Raw genomic sequence first — 18,870 nt, 5'->3', positions numbered from 1 at the left:
GAGCGGGATCGCGAATCATTTGAAACAGTTTGGCGATTGCTTGAGTAAGTTTGGCAGTTCGAAGCGTGAATCATTTGAGTCTGTTCGGGAGTTCGGAGCGTGAATCATTTGAGTCAGTTCGGGATTTCGGAGTGTGAATCATTTGAGTCAGTTCGGGAGCTCGGAGCGTGAATCATTTGAGTCAGTTCGGGAGTTCGGAGCGTGAATCATTTGAGTCAGTTCGGGATTTCGGAGCATGGCCGCGGGAAGTGGGGGTGCTGGGGGTGCTGCAGCACCCCCTAGTGACGAGAGGGAGATAAAAAAATTTTTTAGGCCTATTAAAATATTTTGCACAATTTATAAATTCCTTATTAATATTTTAGAAAATGATTTTGAAACACGTAGGCTATTACGTATATTTTGGATTTTAATTGCATATTTTGAGGCCTAATCAACACAGGTTCGGAAGTTACGTTGTCAACGTCAGGCAGGCAGGTTTGGTCGCCGAGTAACGAGGTTTCCCGCTCGTTCCATGCAGAATACATTCATCTTTATTTAATACAGCGCACCTCGACATTTGGACACCTGTAACCAGGGCACCCCGCCTGCATGTAGCTCAGGTAAGAGCATTGTGCTGCCGCGCTTGTAACATTTATTTTTTTGGCAACAAGTGTGGGATCAGCTTTGACTAGCCAAACAATTGTAAGTAGTACACTATAGTATTTTTGTAAGGTGGTGGGGATGGAGAGTATTATTTCGTTCGTCTGTTATTTGCGTAATGGTTGAGGAGAACTGTTAAATAACGTTTAAATAGTCGGAGATTATTTCCTTGTGGTTTGTGTAAAAAGGTTGGAGATGGAGACAGAAAGCTTTATACTGTGCGTGTGTTCTTTGCGTAATGGATGTGGAGAACTGTTCAATAAACAAATTGCTTAAATAGTCAGTGATTATTTCCTTGTGGTGTGCGTAAAAAGATTTTGGAGTTAATAGAGTTGCGTGTGAAATAAACGTGCAGTGACTCAAGCCAGCTGACCAAATCGATTGCATTGTTTTAGCGTTATTGTGAAGTTTGATTAATATTATATTTTGTTGTAATATTATTTGTTGTATCTAAATATGCTGCATGTATGTATAGGCTATCTGAAATTGTAATGAAAGTAATTATTTCGTTTTCTTTCGATTATTAAACTATTATTTCTGCTTCTGCTTCAGATTAATAACGCATTGCGCATATCTGAGAACTGATGTCTATACGTTTCAGACCCTGGCTGGCTGTGCACTAAAGTGTATATGACAATAAAGTAGTAAATCTCAATGTATTTATTTTTAAAATGTATTTTAAATAGGCCTATAGGCTCAAGTTTTTTGTCAAAAAAAAAAAAAAAAAAAATTCACAGCACCCCCTGTTCAAAATTACTTCCCGCGGCCCTGTTTCGGAGTGTGAATCATTTGAGTCAGTTCGGGAGTTCGGAGCGTGAATCATTTGAGTCTGTTCTGGAGCTTGGAGCGGGATCGCGAATCATTTGAGTCAGTTTGGGGTTCGCGAATCATTTGAGTCAGTTCGGGAGTTCGGAGCGGAATCGAGAATCATTTGTGTGTGTGTGCAAAAACAAATGCTACTTGGTAAAACCAATATTAGTACCATATTTTGCACTGTGTTTGTCATGTTTGGTCCAGTTTTATTCACAATTTTAGTATAACCTTAGTTTTCAGTTATTCTTTTACATTTATATTTCATTTTTTGACTTTTTTGGTTGTTAATTTTGAGTGTCGTCCCACTTCTCTCCTCAGACAGACGCTACAGATCTCTGTGCACTACAACATCTAGACATAAAAAACTATTTTCCCCCCATGCCATCTCCAGATTAAACAGTGAACATATGAATCACTGCCTCTGTTCTGTAATTCATTTCCGTAAATCCTTCTACATCTTTAATAAGTTCCTTCTCAAGTATTAAATAAATACATATGCATATCTCTATTATTTATACAGTTCTACATAGAGTAAAAATGCACAAATCTACATAAATCAATAAACTGTTCCAGATTATTCAATGCTAAACCTTGCTAAATGTATTTTTTGTTGTCATATCAGATGTGTATGTATGCATGTATGTTTGTTTGTACCAGAAAAAAAAAATTGTATGTTTGGGCACACCTGGCGAATAAAGCTAATTCTAATTCTGATTTTGTCTATATCTGTTTATATATATATAAACAGACATCTAAAAAAAAAAAAAAAAAAAACCTCTTGAACAATATGTGGTGATGTATGGACTGTTTCTTTCTTTCTTTCTTTCTTTCTTTTTGATTAGTGGAAAGGGCTACAAGCAGACACAGGTGTATATTATAACACTGTGCAAGTGCAAATTGTCAAGTCATATATTTATATGATTTAGATGATTTTTAATACTGCGTAGTACTACTATATATTGTGTAAATTGTGCATCATCCAAAGTGGCAGGTTTTTCATTTTTCGAGAGTAAACCTGTGCAGTTTGATTTCTGGGACCTTTTGTGTCAAACACAAGTGTGGCTTTTAACCTTTAAAAAAAGAATAATAATAAAAACAATGTTGTTGTTCAGGTTGGTCTTGTGCAGCCGGCTCTTCATTAAAGACTCTGTATAAGCACACATGGTGCACATATGGATATGACCATAATTAACATCAGAAGCAGGACAAACAGAAGGAGCTGTAGTATCCCAGAAAAGGCAACGAGGACGATACAAACAGAAATTATAGCAGGAAATATAACCATGAATAATTGATGGTGTGTAATGGAAGCCTGTAAACACCCATAGACTCGTTCCCACAGAACTCAGATGACCAGATTACTTCAAACTGCAGAGAAAGCACAAATCTGAGAGGATGATCGAAAACAAACAAAGAAACCAGTCGAATGAGAAATGAAATGAGAAAAGTAATGGATAATGGTTATTTAGACTTTGTGAAAAAAGAGGAAACACTTCAAATTTGAGAAGAAAGGCTTATCAGCTGGTTTTATGTTGCGATACAAACTGCGCCCTCTGCTGGCCAGATCTTTCATTCTTCTGTCAGATAAGAGGCCAAAGAATTGGAAACACTCAGCAAGGGCCCATTAAAGCTTTTGCAATTACTCTTTTTCTTTTGCAATTACGCAGCCAAAGGCTCATACTGAGTTCTGTCAGGTCCTCAAACTAACCTAACAAACTGATGACTAGAAAAGCATGCATGGAGCACTTCAATGAGGACCGAAAACCACTAGAAAATCGCAAACATAAAAAAAAAAAAAAAAAAAAAAAAAATCAATCTTTCTTTTAAAGAATCTCTAAAAAACCTCCCATATTCCGCGGACTTACAAAACAGATAAAAAATGCATGCGCCCTTAAAACATTCAAGTGAATGTCCTAAACTTGTGCAGAACGCAGAACCAATATTAATGAATAATTGAGCCGTGAGATGTTAACGGGACTTTGGGGTTTATGGGATGTGTGAAATCGAAATCCCGTAGGTTTAAAACAGATGTGTGGATTGTTTCATTGCAGGGTAAAGTAGGAGATGATTTATGCTCTGACTAAGCGCATATCAGATCTCCCATCATCATTAGACATGTCTTGTCTTATCTGTTCTCTGCTCATTTATCTGTTTATGCCTAATATATATGTAAGTTATATATATATAAGTTCACCGATGTGGTTGTTTTTTTTAAAGGCGATACTATATTTTTCACCACTAGAGGGCAATATTACTTAAAAATTAACTTGGACTTTGCAATTTTCTATGTATCTCATTCAGCTATGGATCTCTTTATTGTGTGTGTCTTATTTATAGTGTATGGCACATTCCCCAATCATGGTAAACTTAGTACTGGCACAAATCCAGTTTTGTTGTAGGATTTATTTGATAAACAATCATCTAAAATAATTCTACCCAAATGTTAAAAAAGCAAGCTGTCAAAACATCAAATCTGTCTTCATCCTTAGATTTCGGCCTGTCCCACCTCAGAAGTGGATCCCGACAATAAATTAAAATAAAATAATGTCAATCATGTCATGATCTTGATATTTTAATTATCTGTTTAATTTATATTCACTAAATCACAGCCTGATGGAAACACAAGTAAATAATATCTTAATTGTTTTCCATTCAAACCATTCCATTCAACAACAACAAAAAAAAAAAAAAAAAAAAAAAAAAAAAAAAATCAGTAACTACAGACAAAACATTTTGGCACCAAACTAACTAATGGCTTAAAAACAGCCCTGTTCGTCATTCTTAAATAGTTATTTTATAAATATTTCACAAATTTGTCTATTTAATTTGATTGTTTATTTAATCTTTATTAAATAAATTTAAAATGTAAATTTTAATATGTTTCAAAATCACACATAACTGAATTTGGACAAATTTTGCTAACAGGATAAATAAAACAAAATAAATAAAATAAAAAAAGGCACAGAAAATAAATCAGCTCAAATAATATTTTCTAAAGATTAAGCACCAGAAGAAAAAAAATGCATTTGTTTAAATTTCATTAATATAAATATGTCTCTCTAGTTCTGATTTAATTAACCTATTTAATCACCAAAAAACTTCCCAGATATGGAAATATCCAAAAGAAATAATCAGTAATTATTGTTTTGGATTTTTAAGTGTGTGAAAAATTGTGTTCGGTCACATAATGTGTGCACTGAAATAACTTATTTCTGCAGTCATAAAAATGGTTAGATATCTTAGCCCAGCTATTTTAAACCATTTGATCACATTTTACGATCACTATTATGCATTAAAAAAACTTATGCAACATTGATAGGAACACTGAGAAAAAAAATTTAATAAAAAAAATTCACCAACACAGCATTTCAAAATGTTTACTTTTTTAAATATATTTTTAAATATTAATCATTATTGTGCATTCTTTGTAACATTTGAATTTTTTATAAAGTGCAATATAATACACAAGACATAAATACACTCCAACAAGAAGCAATTATAAATAATAATAATAATAATAATAATCTGGATTTGCATTTCAAATTATAGTATTATGGATACATAAAAGTGCAAAAATAAACTTACATTCTTTTGGAAAAATTGTCATAATGCAGTCATCATCTTCTCAAGGTGAAACAGGAAATAAGCTGCTCTGGTCATGTGACAATTTTCACTAATCATGTGACATTAAACAAATTTAATTGAAATCTTTTATTTTTTCAATATTTACAGGAAGTTTTATTTACAATAAGGTTTTTAGAGCTAAAATCTTTTTGTACTGTCACTATTGTGACCTGTGGTTAAACTTCTACAGGTGTGCAGTTGCAATGCAAACCTTATTTGTGACTCCAGAGGTGTTTTCCGTCACATTTCTGCGCTGAATCTCAGTGACGGTGAGCTGTAAGATGACACCTGACCGCAAACATCCAGTTCAGAGCGGCTCTCTCAATCTCCTGCGCCCTTTCCACTCCTCTCCCACTCTCCCGTGTCAGCAGGTACGTGAATATTTAACTGTAAATGAGTACAATGTTCAGTTTTATACCGAGGCTATAACCTCGGTTACGCTGAGAAGCTGTTTTCGTGTCGCAGGTAGACGCCGTGACGTCACTCCGCGGCTCGTCAGATCTTGATTTCAATAAAAAATAGCTTTTATTTCCCTCGGAATTATAACAACAGCACAAATGGTTTTGACATGTAACGTCCATTAGAGTCAGATAAGCTTATGTACAAATGCGTGTTCGCACCTAGGCTATATTATAATAATGAACAGGTGTTGACGGAAGTGCATAGGCTAGAGCTCTCGCGCTGTTACAAACAGGTTTACACGGAGAACTCATGGTAGAGTAAGATGCACACTCTGTGTTTTTCTCTCAAGTAGCTCTGAATATGTTATAAAAGACTGTGTGTTGATGGAGGACCTGGCTGTTTTGGACCTGTTGGAGTGTCCTCTGTGTCTGGAGCCCTTGGAGGAGTCTGCCAAGGTCTTACCGTGCCAGCACACCTTCTGTATGCCATGCCTCCAGCAGCACGAGGCATCACACCCTCATCAGATGTGCTGTCCAGAGTGCAGATCTGCTGTTCCAGGATCAGTGCACGAGCTCCCGACCAACCCTTTACTGCTGAGACTCCTCCAGAGCCTCCAGGAGCGGGGTCCACTGTTCACACCGAGGGACAGATCCGTCAGATATATCAGCTCTGCAGTCCAGGAGGAGCTTTACAACAGCTACATTCAAGATCTTCCCAAAGCGGTGCAGTACACACAGGGGGTAAGTGCTTTTGTTGCGTTAGAGCGTGAAATGAATAACGATTTGTAATGCACATGCTTAGAAGCAGTCTTGTTTTTGTGTTTTGTGACATGCACTTTGATTATGCTTGTGTGCTTTTCTTTAAGAATTAAAAGCTTTAATTTTTCCGGGGACGTGATGTGAATACCATTTAGTATTATTCGGATATAGAATATGAATGTTTTCCAAACTTTCTCCGGTGTGTATCGTATTACACCGTGTGTGTTGTCGTGCCACATCGAACGTGATGTTTGTTTTTTGACAGAACTTTAATCCTGTGCATATTTAAATAGATTAGTGTTTTTGTCTTGTCTGGGAGGTCAGTTTTCTTAAGAGCCGTATTATGTCTGTTGAAACCCACTGGGCCTTGGTTTGGTTTAAGTAGGTCGGTGGACTTGTATTTCAGTTGGGAAAAATGCCATTGCATTTGCAGCAACAAAGAGTAACGCTGTTTAAAAAAGGGGATGGTTTTGTGCTCCGGGGAAACTTTTCTTCTTTTCCCAATGCATCTCTCAATGCTCTTATATATAGTATGCATGCATTTGAAAATCTGGAGAGATAATATACTGTTAATAATCTTAATGTTATTTGCAAAGGTCAGTAGTCCTTTAATTCTACATTTTTTCATTTATATATATATATATATATATATATATATATATTAAATATATTTTTGCATTAATGTTTCACTTTTCTAATATCTATTTAGCTATTCAAGTTAACATTTTTATTATTAAAAAGAGCTTAAATTAAAAACAATGCAGCAGGTATACCATAATGCATTCTTCAACTGTACTTTCAGATCTGTTTTATGTTTTAATTTATTTTATGATATGTTTTGCACAGAATTCAATTTACTTTTATTTATAGTCATATATCAAATATATATATATATATTATATATAACTATTGTTAAACTGAATGACATTATAGTGGGTGTTTGCTGTAAATCAAGAAAAACTATCTTTGCCTCAGAAAACAAATTAATTATACAGAATGCATTCTAATATTTTAGTGGGAAAATTAAAGCTGTTTGTGGTTTTAGATTTTTTTTGTAAAAACCCGTTTGTTTCCTTTGCCAAAAACCAGTATATCAATAAAATTCTTAATTTTTATAATAATTCAAGTGATATCTTTTTGTGTGTGTGCATTGCAGTAAGTAGAATTGAATGTATTTAATTGTCATGAAAGTAATGTCACAATGTAAAAGTATAATGGTCCTAGAATGGCTTCATTCTTTTTTATTTGAGTTATGATCCAGATAAGTTCTTGACAGTGTATTTTTTTGATTTGTTTCAGGTGCAAGCTCAAGCGTTATATGATTTCCAGGGTAATGCACCTGGAGAGCTGACGATGAAGTCCGGGGACATGGTTTATCTGCGCTGGAGAGTTGATGATAACTGGTATTATGGTGAAGGTAAAGAGAGCAGCGGTCTGGTTCCGGTCAATGTGCTGCGGGTCATTAGTGAGCAGCCACAGGCCCTGGCCCTCTGCAGAGCACTTTATGACTTCAATGCCAACAATCTGGATCCGGACAACAGCAAGGAATGCTTAACCTTCTTCAAGGTTCGTCTCTGTGCTTGAATGATTTGATTTCTTCTTCTCTGATCAATGTACCGCCATAATTCAACCACCAAAAGTGTCTGGCCACTTAAGCGATCACAAATGTGTTTGCATTAACAAAACATCAAAGCAAGTGCTAAATAATGCTAGACTGCACTTTTTTGTGATGACCTTTGCAACTACTTTAACAGCCACAAAATATGGCCACAGAATAAAAAATAAATAAAAAACTTAATGTAAGAGTTAATGTAAAGTTTTTCTCACAATTCAAAGTTTTTATCTCGCAATTCAAACTTTGTTTCTCATAATTCAGAAAAAGAAGTCAGAATTGTGAGATTTTAAATTTAAATTCAGAATTCCACATTTTTTTTCGGAATTCTGAGTTTTCTGTTAGTTTTTAAATTTCTGTTAGTTTTAAATTAGTTAGAAAAATTCTGAAGTGTGAGATTTAAAAAATTACCATTATTATTTTAATTCCAAAACAGAAACATAATTTCTAATATATATATATATATATATATATATCCTCATGAGACCCAGGAAAAAAAGGTGTTGTGCATTTTTATTTATTTAAATTTTTTCCTCCTGTCAATACATTGCTTGGAACCTGGTAAGCACATAAAGTTCTTCTTTAGGCTCTGTGATGGAGCAGTATTGTTAGTCACACCGCAGGACTTGAATTATATAACAGTTCTGACTCAGGCATAGAATCCATTAAAGGACATGTTCCTGGAGTCTTTTTATTTTTTCCTGAGATCAGATGGTCCAGAAGCGTCTGGAGCTGTGTTAAGAGTGTAATGGGCCTGAGGCTTAGACTGATTCCAGCCGAGGAAACATCTTCAGGGACGTCCTGCACCCACAGCTGCCTAACACATGCCTTTCTCTCCCCCCCGCAGGGAGACAGCATTACTCTCATCAAACAAGTGAATGAAAACTGGGTTGAGGGGAAACTTGGAGATAAAGTTGGGATTTTTCCTTTGCAGCTCACAGAGGTAAGACTACAGGCTTTTATTATCCTTTTCAAAACACAGTGAATCTCCAGATCTTAATTAACACAAATAATCATAAAATAATAAGACGAAAAATAAAATTTAGCATTAAGTAAAAAATCTATTTTTAAATTTTCACAGCATTGCAAAAATATTGGACTATGTTTTTTATTTAAATGTTAAAAACAATCATAATGCATACTTTAAACTGTACCTTCGAATCTGTTTAGCAATTTAATGTAATATAATAGCTTGCACAAAGTATACAAAATTACTGTATTTACATCAGTGTTATTTTAGTATGAATGAGATACTATTTCGTTTTTTCATAAATACTGAATATTAGATTTAGTTTTTTAAATATTTTTGTTAATTTTAGTTAAAATTATTTTTTATTAGCATTTGTTGTTATAGTTTTTTATTATTATTTCAGTTTTAGTTATTTTAGTACATCAAATACAGTGAGTTTCATAGCTAGCTGAAATACATTGTTAAATAAGTTGTTTTATATTTTATATTTTATTGCACTTATTTCAAGTAACAATGTTTTTTAATGGTTTTCGTTAACTAAAATAACCCTGATTTACTTACTTTGTTGTGATGCTTACATTACATTGAAAATGCCTGAAATATTTATTATTGATGTGCATATAGTTGTACATAACATTTTGAGTTTACAAATAAATTGTAACAAATCCATTAATAAAATAAATAAGGATTGTAACAATGTAAGGATTAAATGTAAACGTCAACTCCTGAACTTTAGTTTCAGCTTTGGCTGAAGTTAACTTAATATTGCATTTTTGCATATTTTCATATTTTCCTTAACCAAAAGTTCAGATCAAACAGTAATTGGCGGACCCCTGCAGTGCCGCCAAAAACCGAAGACCCCTGATTTAATGAGAAAATGATTACACGACTGAGAAAAGAGGATATTCTTAATTGTCTTGAAAATAATGGCACAGCTAAAAATTTAATGATCTTAAAAAATAGGCTTTTTGTGCAAAATATCGTTCTTTTGATTTCGGTAATAAACAAAACCCGGATTTTTCTTTAGTTTTTTATATTTAGCATTATGCCTAAATGCAAAATGAATCAAAAATGATATCAAAGTGTGAGGTGAAATCTTTGTCATAGCTTTTCAAGTCCCCTAATCTCTTCTGTGTTTAATGTCACAGTTAAATTCAGAACAGTAGGCCCTTATCACTAAGTGCTGAAGGTGGCGGGAGCGAGGTAACGAGCTTTTAGTGAGCATGCTATCTGTGACTGACTCATGCTGCTGGTCGAGTGAACTTCATGTGCCTGCGGATAATTAGGCTCCAGATAGGAATGCTATATCTGAGGTTAGTCTGATAAAACAGCCAGCCTCGCTCTCAGCGCCGGTCGAGCATCTCAGTGATGAGCAGCCGAGCCTGAAGCACAATAATGCTTTCTTTTACTTCGGTGGCAGAGCAGCACATTAGGGAACAGAGAGAGCGAGCGTCACTCCTCCTGCCCACTCCTGCTCTAGTCCATCTTAACACCACACTCCTCAGATCAGGACGTTAAGAGCGAGCAGGTGGGATTAACGGCACTTTTCTTTCTGATAGACTCAGACGCAGCAGGTGGAGTGGCTTATGCAACCCAGCATGGCTTTATCGTGCATCTCTGCTTCTTTATAAATGGCTTTGTGTTTCCCCGTTGCAGCCGAATCCGGCGGCGTACGAGCTTCTGGAAAAACGCAGGAGGAGGGACTCGGTGGAATCGCACCCTCGGAGCAGCGGCAGGGTCAACGCCGATGCTTGCGTCCCCAGGCGGATCGCTGGAGCGTCTCACAAGTCGTCCAGGCCTCCGAATGTGAGTCTCCTGAACAGCCTGAACTATCCTCCCCTCAGCCAGAGCCAGCAGCCGCCTCACATCAGCTCCAGCGCACAGCCGTCCTCCGGGAAGACGCCACAACTCATCACACTTAACAAGCCACGTCTGAGGAGCTCACGCAGAAACTTGCCTTCTAAGGTCAGCAGCCCCTGATTGTTTTCATTGCAGACATGCGATAAGCTAGCCATGCACTTGTTGTTGTTGTTGCTTTTTAACCATGCATGCATCTTTTCATTCAGTGCAGTGGTTTAGCTATGCTGAGTTTAACATGCGATTCGGATTCACAAGAGAAGACAATGAACTAGTATTATAATATCTTAATGTGTCTGTGATGCAGATGTGCACGCTTCAGTCGGTGACACATTTGATTTTATTAGAAACAATGCACTGAAATCACCTCATATGAGCTGTTCCTTCTTGCATTTTCTTGACTTTCCCTTAAAAACGGGGGTAAATATTTCTCTCCTCTGTCGGCATGAGATGTTTTCCTGTGTGAGAGGAAGCCAGTGTGTTTGAGAGCTAAAAATGCTCTATTCTATGCAAGCTCATGACTCATATAGGGTTACGCAACACTCTCCTCTTATCTGGGTGAAAGGCTCTCTTTCTCTCTCTCTCTCCTCCTGTCATCAGCTGTGTCATTAATAGATGACGAGGAGAACATCACATCACGGAGAGACGAGTCACTCATATTAAAACCTGCCCAGGGGCCAGTGACCACTGGATTCTGTGCATTAGTTGTGTGTTTTTTCCTCACTCTGAAGTCACAGAAAACAAGCCCACTGTTTCTGACTCAGCAGTGTCTTTCTGATGGGAAAGAAAATATTTAAAGCAATAGTTCACCCAAAAATAAAAATTACGTAATTTTTTACTCATCGCCGGTGCAAACCCATCATGAGCGTCTTACGTCAGTGGAATAAAAAAAAGAAGATTTTGTAGATTTTGTAGAATTTGTTGGCTGCTAGATACAATTAAACTGTAGTGTTTAGGTTTGTTATGGATAAATATGATGCAAAAAACTGCCAGCAGGTGGCGACGAGTTCCTATCTTATTGATTGATTCATTGAATCATTATTATTCTTCTTCTTCAAAAAAAAGTCAAAACAGCTGATTCATAAAAAAAAAAAAACTAGTATAGTCTTTTACAAAAAAATTATTGATTTGTTCACAAACGTATTAATTTGGGAAGGAAACAATCTGAGATGCACAAGTGTTCTGATCCGGCTTCGATTGAAACTATTTTTGTTGGCGAAACAGAAAAAAAAACAAAAAAAAAACATGGACAATAATTTGTCTAAAATGTTACTCAGTCAATTAAGTTCATGCTTGTTGAACGGTTGTGTGAAATGAATATCACATTTGCGATTTGCTCAAGAGTTAATATATATATATATATATATATATTCAAAAACGTTTTTAAAAAATTATTTTTACATTGATATTTATGCATCCGAAAGCTTAATAAACATAAATAAGCTTTACATTGATGTAAGGTTTGTTAGAATATGACAATATATAGCTGAGATATAACGATTTGCAATCGTATAGGGTGCAAATAAAACTAAATATTGAGAAAATCATCTTTAAAGTTGTCCAATTGAAGTTCTTAGCAACGTATATTACTAATAAAAAAATAAATTTTGATATATTTATGGAATATATTTGATATATTCATGATCTTTACTTAATATCCTAATAATTTTTGACATAAAATAAATTTTGGCTTTTTTTTTTTTTTTGCTATTGCTAAAAATACATCTCTGCAATTTAAGACTGGTTTAGTGCTCCAGGTTCACATATATAAAATAACATAATGTAACAGATAAATAAAGCATTTATTTTTTTTATGATAAGAACAGGGTAAACATCAATACAAAAACAGGTCTATAAACAAATGAATAAACATTTAAAGAGAGATTAAGAACAGAAAAATGTATTTAATATCAGAAAATAAAATAAGACGACAAATGAAAAAAAATAAAATATAAAATATACACACATAGTAAATGTTTATTTATGTATGTGAAATTTAACTAGCAGGAAACACAAATTAAGTTTTTATTTCCTACGCTCTAATAAACGTTAGGTTGTATACTGTACTCAATAGCTGGGTTAAACATTCAAGTTTGTTGGGTTGTTCTTAAAGTTAATTCAGTTATTTATATAAAAACCTAACCAAATTTCAAGTTTAATTATTTAATGTAGTACCAGTTTCTGAGCGAACATTATTTCAAAGTAAATGCTACACCAGGATTTCAGTGCAATATATGTGGGACCGAACTGACTCTTTTAAAGTACATGCTCTGTTCTGTTGTACTTATCTAGTAGTTTTAACATGCAATTTTACCGCCTCTCTCTAAGATGAATCACTTGTGCTGTATTTCTCATTTGTAATTCACTTTAAAAAAAACCGTGTTAATGTATAACTCTAGGTCTTCTGTGTCCTCTGTGGCAGTGCTGATGTAACGAAGCTGTAATCACCTGCTCTCTCTGAGATAATTATGGGACATTCTGTAGGTGTAAGTGATTAAGAGAGGCGAGGAAATTGTCAAAGTTACTGAATTCACAGATCGGTCTCTCGTTTCATCATGCTTTTGTAAGATACTAATATTAGACTGGAGGAAGACTCATGACTCAACTGCTCAGACACTCGAGTCCATTAATTGTTGGATATCAGTGCTTTGGAAAAGTCTGTCTGAGGCTGTTTTGTGTCTGAGGCTGCTCTGTAAATCATATCAGAGATGTTTCTTCTGCTGTTATACGAGAGAACTACTCAAACCGACTCCTGAATTAGACTAACATTAACATTTTTACAACAGCCTTAATATGAGCACAAAAGCAGTGTTAAGTCTCTGGGGTATATTTGTAGCAACAGCCAAAAAAACAAAAAAAACATTGCATGGGTCAAAATTATAAATATTTTCTTTAATGCCAAAAATCATTATTAAGTAAAGATCATGTTCCATGAAGATATTTTGTACATTTCCTACGATAAATATATCAAAACTTAATATTTTATTAGTAATATGCATTGCTAAGAACTTCATTTGGACAACTTTAAAGATGATTTTCTCAGTATTTAGATTTTTTTGCATCCTCGGATTCCAGATATTCATATAGTTGTATCTCAGCCAAATATTGTCCGATCATAACCATCAATACATCAATGGAAAGATGATTTATTCAGCTTTCAGATGTATAAATCTCATTATGACTTATTTTGTGGTCCAGGGTCACAAATGTCCATCCTGTAAGCAATCAGTCAAGATTCAAAGCATTCAGTGAGCAAATGTTCCTGATAGTCCTTTGTTTTTACTTATCTTGTTTTTTTGTATTTGTTTAATGTTGTTTTTAGTCTTTTTTTTGTCTGTTTGTTTTTATTTTTGCTTATTTTTTGTGTTGTCCTAGTCTCTTTTTATTTAGTTTTTACCTTTTTTGCCTTTTGTTTTTAGTCTTGTTTTTTGTTTAACTTTGTTTTTGTCTTGTTTTTAGTCTTTCTTGTTTTAGCTTGATTTGTTTTGCTTTGTTTTAGCCCTTTTTTAGTCTCTGTTTATTTTGATGTTGCTCATTTTGTGTGGTTTTTATTCGTGTGTTTTATCTAGTTTTTGGTCTATCTTTTTTTATTTCGTTTTTGCACACCTTGTTTTTTGTCCTGCTTTGTTTTTGCCTTTTGTTTAGTCTTGTTTTTTCATCTGGTCTCACTTTGTCTCTTTGTTTTGTTAATTAGTTTTCATGAAGTTATGGAAAACTTTACTGCTATTATTCAACATATGTTATCAGAATGTTTGGAGTTCAGCAAATCTGTTCCACTGTTGCACTGAAGCGATTGCACTGCTGTCGGTGTCTGCACAAAGATAAGTAAATTACCAGTAACTTTCCGACTCTTACAGAGAGACAGAACAATGAATGGTGAGAGTCCCCCAGCCATCACCATGGCACTGATTAACCCTCAAGCGTCCCCTTTGCCTTCAGAGAGCAAGATGTCCAGCACCCAGCAGCTCTCCATCAGTGTGTAAGTGTTTCTGAGATCAGATGCATCTTTGAGATTTTCTTGAAATAAAGCTCAACAAATTTAAATATGTGTATGTATACGTAAACATATATATATTTTTTACATGCATTAAAGTATGGGCTTGCTTGAGTAAATAATGGCAGTATTAAATTTAAATCTGTTGATATGTTTAGGTGTGCGGCGCTTTATTCCTACACGCCTCATCACTCCGAGGAGCTGGAGCTGAGGAAGGGGGAAATGGTGGGGGTTTATGGGAAATTTAAAGAGGGCTGGCTGCGTGGACTGTCTCTCAGAACAGGCAAAGTAGGGATCCTGCCGGCTAACTATGTTACACCTGTGCTCAGGTGAGCAGAAGTACAGTTCACAGTACACATGGGCTACATACAGTTACAGCAACACCTCTACAAAACATGCTAACTCTACTTTGCTTCTGCACTTAATCTCCTTACTAGCGGTGTGCGATATTGACAAAATTATATATATCTTGAAATTTATTGGGATATTTTGCTAACTATAAGTGTTTTTTGAGCTGGTTTAAGGTTGTGGATAATTTGACACTAAAACTGCCAGTAGGTGGCAGCAAGTCTCTTTCCTAATGATTCATTCATTCAAATGATTTGTTCAAAACAGTTTACTCATTTAGAAACAAAGCAAGTGCTTATTATACTTTTTTATTTTATTTTTTTGAAAGGATCATTGACTTTTAAAACTGTTTTAAACAGTTTTAAAACAGACTTGTAAAAATGTTTTGCTCTGGCTTTGTTTGGAACTATTTCCAATGCCGAAACAGAAAAAAAAGACAATAATGTGTCTTAAATGTCTAAAACTTGATAATAACTAAGCCATAAAGGAATGTTTTTTACTTTCAAAAATTGAATTATAGGGTCATTTTAAATGCATTCTAATAGGCTTCATCATGCAGTTAATGCTTTTGTACTTTCAAGATATGTTTTGTTTGTTTTTTGCAAAATGAGTGACACACTCATAGTGCCAGCTCACATTGCCCTTTCGTTAAAACAATTACGATATTATCGCAGACGATAAATATCGCACACCCCTATTCTGTACATAATTTGATATCACTGTTAAAAATACTGACAGGCTTTTCAGGTGCATGGGTTCTTTAATGTAACTCACACTCCCTGCCTTTAAGTTCTAATTAGAACCGTTTTGGATTTACAAGCACTATTTGAGTTTCTTGATAATCAAGTTTACAGTAATATACTGACTTTCTCACAGAACATCTGCAAGGTTTCTTGAACAAACCAAACCTGCCGTTCCTAATACGAGCATAGTATCAACAAAGCGGCACACCCCACACAAGCCGCAGGCTGTTGTCCTGGCCCTAGACAAAGTAAACGCAGACACTCCTTCAGCTACAATGGCTGTGATGTCATCATCTGGTCCTGGGAGAGCGCCGCAGCAGGGCGGAAAACAGGGATGGAGCACAATGAGACGCACCCACCACGCCACACACAGGGGTGAGAGCCAACGAGCCCCGACACGATAAAATAAATCAGCTTTAAGCTGTTGCACTTGCAACTGTTATACATTGAAAAAAACTAGTCGAGCATGCTTTATTTATACATTTTGTCATTTTAAGCCAATACAAAAAATGTTTTTTTTTTTGTTTTATGTATCTCTTCTGCTCACCAAGGCTGATGAAAAAATGCAGTAATATTGTGAAATATTTTTACTATTTAAAATGACTGTATTATATTTGAATTTATTTACAAATGTAATTTATTCCTGCGATGCAAAGCTGATTTACTCCAGTCTCCAGAGTCCTTCAGAAATTATTATATAGAATTATTATATAGAAAAAATTCTGATTGTTACTAATGTAAAAAATTTTTTTGCTGCTTATATTTTTATGAAAAAAATTTACTATTTAAAAGTTTAGGGGGGAAAACACTTTTATTCAGCAGGAGCACAATAGATTGATCAAATGTGAGGGGTAACACATTTATAATGTTTCTGTTAAGATAAAGTGTCATGGTTTCCACAAAAATATGAGGCAGCACAACTTTTTTAATATAATCAGAGGATCATGTGACACTGAAGACTGAAGTAATGATGCTGAAAATTCAGCTTTGATCACAGCAATATATTAAATTTTAAATACAGAAGAAATGTTAGTTTATAAACTTTGACTATTACTGTTTTTACAGTGTTTCTGATCAAATAAATGCAGCCTTGGTGAGCAAGAGAGACTTCTTTCTGTCTATAAATGTGCACAATCGGTTTCAGATATATATATATATATATATATATATATATATATATATATATATATATATATATATATATATATATATATATTCTCTTCATGTATTTTTAGGTTCTAGCCGACACAGAAAACTACTGCATCAAATATATTATTCATGCTGATACATTTCTGCTCTACCTTTCGGTTTAGGCTTGCCTCATCATGGAAACTACAATTCAAACTCTACCGTAAGCCTTCCGCCTCCACCTCAGGATTTGGGGCAGATCTATACTTTCGGTCGTTCACCTGTTCTTCCCAAAAAGAGAAACGGTTTGTTCTCGAACCCCATCAAGGTGCAGCACTGGGCGTATGAGACGACGGCTCCCTCTGCTGGAGCATATCAAGCGGTCAGCAGGGACCCTGTCCAGAAAGAGGCCACCGCAGCGCCTCAATCCATTCTGGTCAAACCAGACGCTCATAAGCACAACACCGACAAGGTAAAACAGCTCCTACAAGCGTTTTAGGATTAAAAGAGTTCTAGGATTTAATAAGTTCACTCTCAAATGCTCAGACGTATTCAAAGCGGCTTGTTTTGTTGTTGATCTTTCAGCAGGTAAAGTCAGTGCGGTTCCTGACTCATGATGCTCCTCAGACATCCACCACATCTTCAGGACAAATCTATAATTCCCAACATGGTCCTTCGGCTCTGGACCACTGGAACCCTTCAGCTATCTTGGGTCGGGATGGAAGTGCATTAGTTCTTAAAGACCCCAAAACACCTGCACCCAGAAAGAGCGCAGCCCCGGATCATGCTTCTATGGAGTGCCTCTCGCTAAATATGAAGCCGGTGCTGATCAACAACCAGCCCGGGTCTAACAGGTGGGTTTTCTTGCATGTGTCTTTAAAAGAAACCATTGCAGTATCTGATCTCATGGCTCCTGTGTTGCGAGCTAGCTAGAAACGAGTAGCAGATTTTTTTTTTTTCCTTTTTAGCAGATATAGTATATTTATGAGATAAAGGAAAAAACATTTCCTGTCAGAATCATTTATCACATCCTGGCGCTTTGCGCTCGGTGCATTCTGACCGGTGCATTCTTTTCTGATTCCTTCAGATATCGAGTAATGAGAGGTTACAACGCTAAAACGGATGCAGAGCTCACGCTGACGGAAGGAGAAACAGTCGTCGTTCAGAGGCCTCGAGCGGACGGAAGGCTTTTCGTGACACAAGAGATCAGTGGAAAAACTGGACTTTTTCACAGCAGCGTTCTGGAAATCCTTGACAAAGTCCTTTGAGTGCGTCCAGAGCTCTACCGTTTGAGCCTGTTGGCTCATTAATCTAATTTAAAAGCAATATCATGTGTATACTTATCTATGACAAATCACATCATGTTTCATGCACAAAAGCTTGTAGGTTTTCACTTCATCGTTCTGACAGATAAACGTGCCTTTTTGTATGTTGAACACAGTTTGCACTTTTATAGATGCATGGGGGGAGAGGTCGGGAAGTTTGTGAATTCTGTAGGAAACTAATGATTACCTGTGATTGTTGGATAAAGGGAAGCCTAATGATGATGCACTTACTTGACGCACACAATCCTGTTGTTTCAGTACAGTAATGGTGGATTTGTTTTGTTGTATAAAACGTCATAGCATCTATATCCTGACGATGCAATTCCTTAACGTTCCTGTTCTCAGTCCCTTTTTTGGGGGGAATTTTGGGAAGATGGTTAAACAAATAATAATAAACAAAAAAGACCTGACCAGTTTTATACTGATGGGGTTTTTGCCTTTTATTGAACTGAATTTGGTAGGAACGTTTGTTATTGTTTACATTAAACAATCAAATTTTTTTCTCCTTTTACACATAAAAAAGAGTTATATCCACATCAGTCGATTGCCATATCAGAGAATACAGACTGAAGCAGAATAATAATAATTCCATGACAATGGGATAACATTGATGATATTAAACATTTCAGATAAAAAAAAAAAACTGATGATAAGAAT

General features: G+C 35.4%; 1 protein-coding gene across 5 annotated transcripts; it reads left to right on the top strand.

Moving 5' to 3' along the window:
• Positions 1-5,269: 5,269 nt before the first annotated feature.
• Positions 5,270-18,623, top strand: sh3rf2 (SH3 domain containing ring finger 2). Of its 5 annotated transcripts, XM_052614911.1 has the most exons (12): positions 5,270-5,447; positions 5,831-6,218; positions 7,536-7,802; positions 8,696-8,791; positions 10,475-10,783; positions 14,533-14,654; positions 14,828-14,998; positions 15,894-16,135; positions 17,074-17,111; positions 17,217-17,360; positions 17,474-17,742; positions 17,976-18,623. In XM_052614911.1, exons 2-12 carry the CDS (start codon positions 5,862-5,864, stop codon positions 18,154-18,156), a joined length of 2,196 nt encoding a protein of 731 aa, XP_052470871.1. In that variant the 5' UTR covers positions 5,270-5,447; positions 5,831-5,861; the 3' UTR covers positions 18,157-18,623. The 5 variants fall into 5 exon arrangements, with proteins under 5 accessions (XP_052470871.1, XP_052470870.1, XP_052470866.1 ...); XM_052614910.1 differs by having other exon boundaries at positions 5,272-5,447; positions 8,696-8,722; positions 17,074-17,360; XM_052614906.1 differs by having other exon boundaries at positions 5,273-5,447; positions 17,074-17,360.
• Positions 18,624-18,870: the final 247 nt, after the last annotated feature.

This window comes from Carassius gibelio, chromosome A14, assembly GCF_023724105.1.
Source record: "Carassius gibelio isolate Cgi1373 ecotype wild population from Czech Republic chromosome A14, carGib1.2-hapl.c, whole genome shotgun sequence".
Classification (NCBI taxonomy): domain Eukaryota; kingdom Metazoa; phylum Chordata; class Actinopteri; order Cypriniformes; family Cyprinidae; genus Carassius; species Carassius gibelio.
Note: the sequence above shows the minus strand (reverse complement) of the source record. Positions and strands in the feature narration are given on the sequence as shown.

Coding starts and splice junctions, on each gene's coding strand:
- sh3rf2 (XM_052614906.1), top strand. CDS start 5,862: ATGGAGGACCTGGCTGTTTTGGACCTGTTGGAGTGTCCTCTGTGTCTG. Junction 6,219..7,535: donor CGGTGCAGTACACACAGGGG/GTAAGTGCTTTT, acceptor GATTTGTTTCAG/GTGCAAGCTCAAGCGTTATA. Junction 17,361..17,473: donor ATAAGCACAACACCGACAAG/GTAAAACAGCTC, acceptor TTGATCTTTCAG/CAGGTAAAGTCAGTGCGGTT.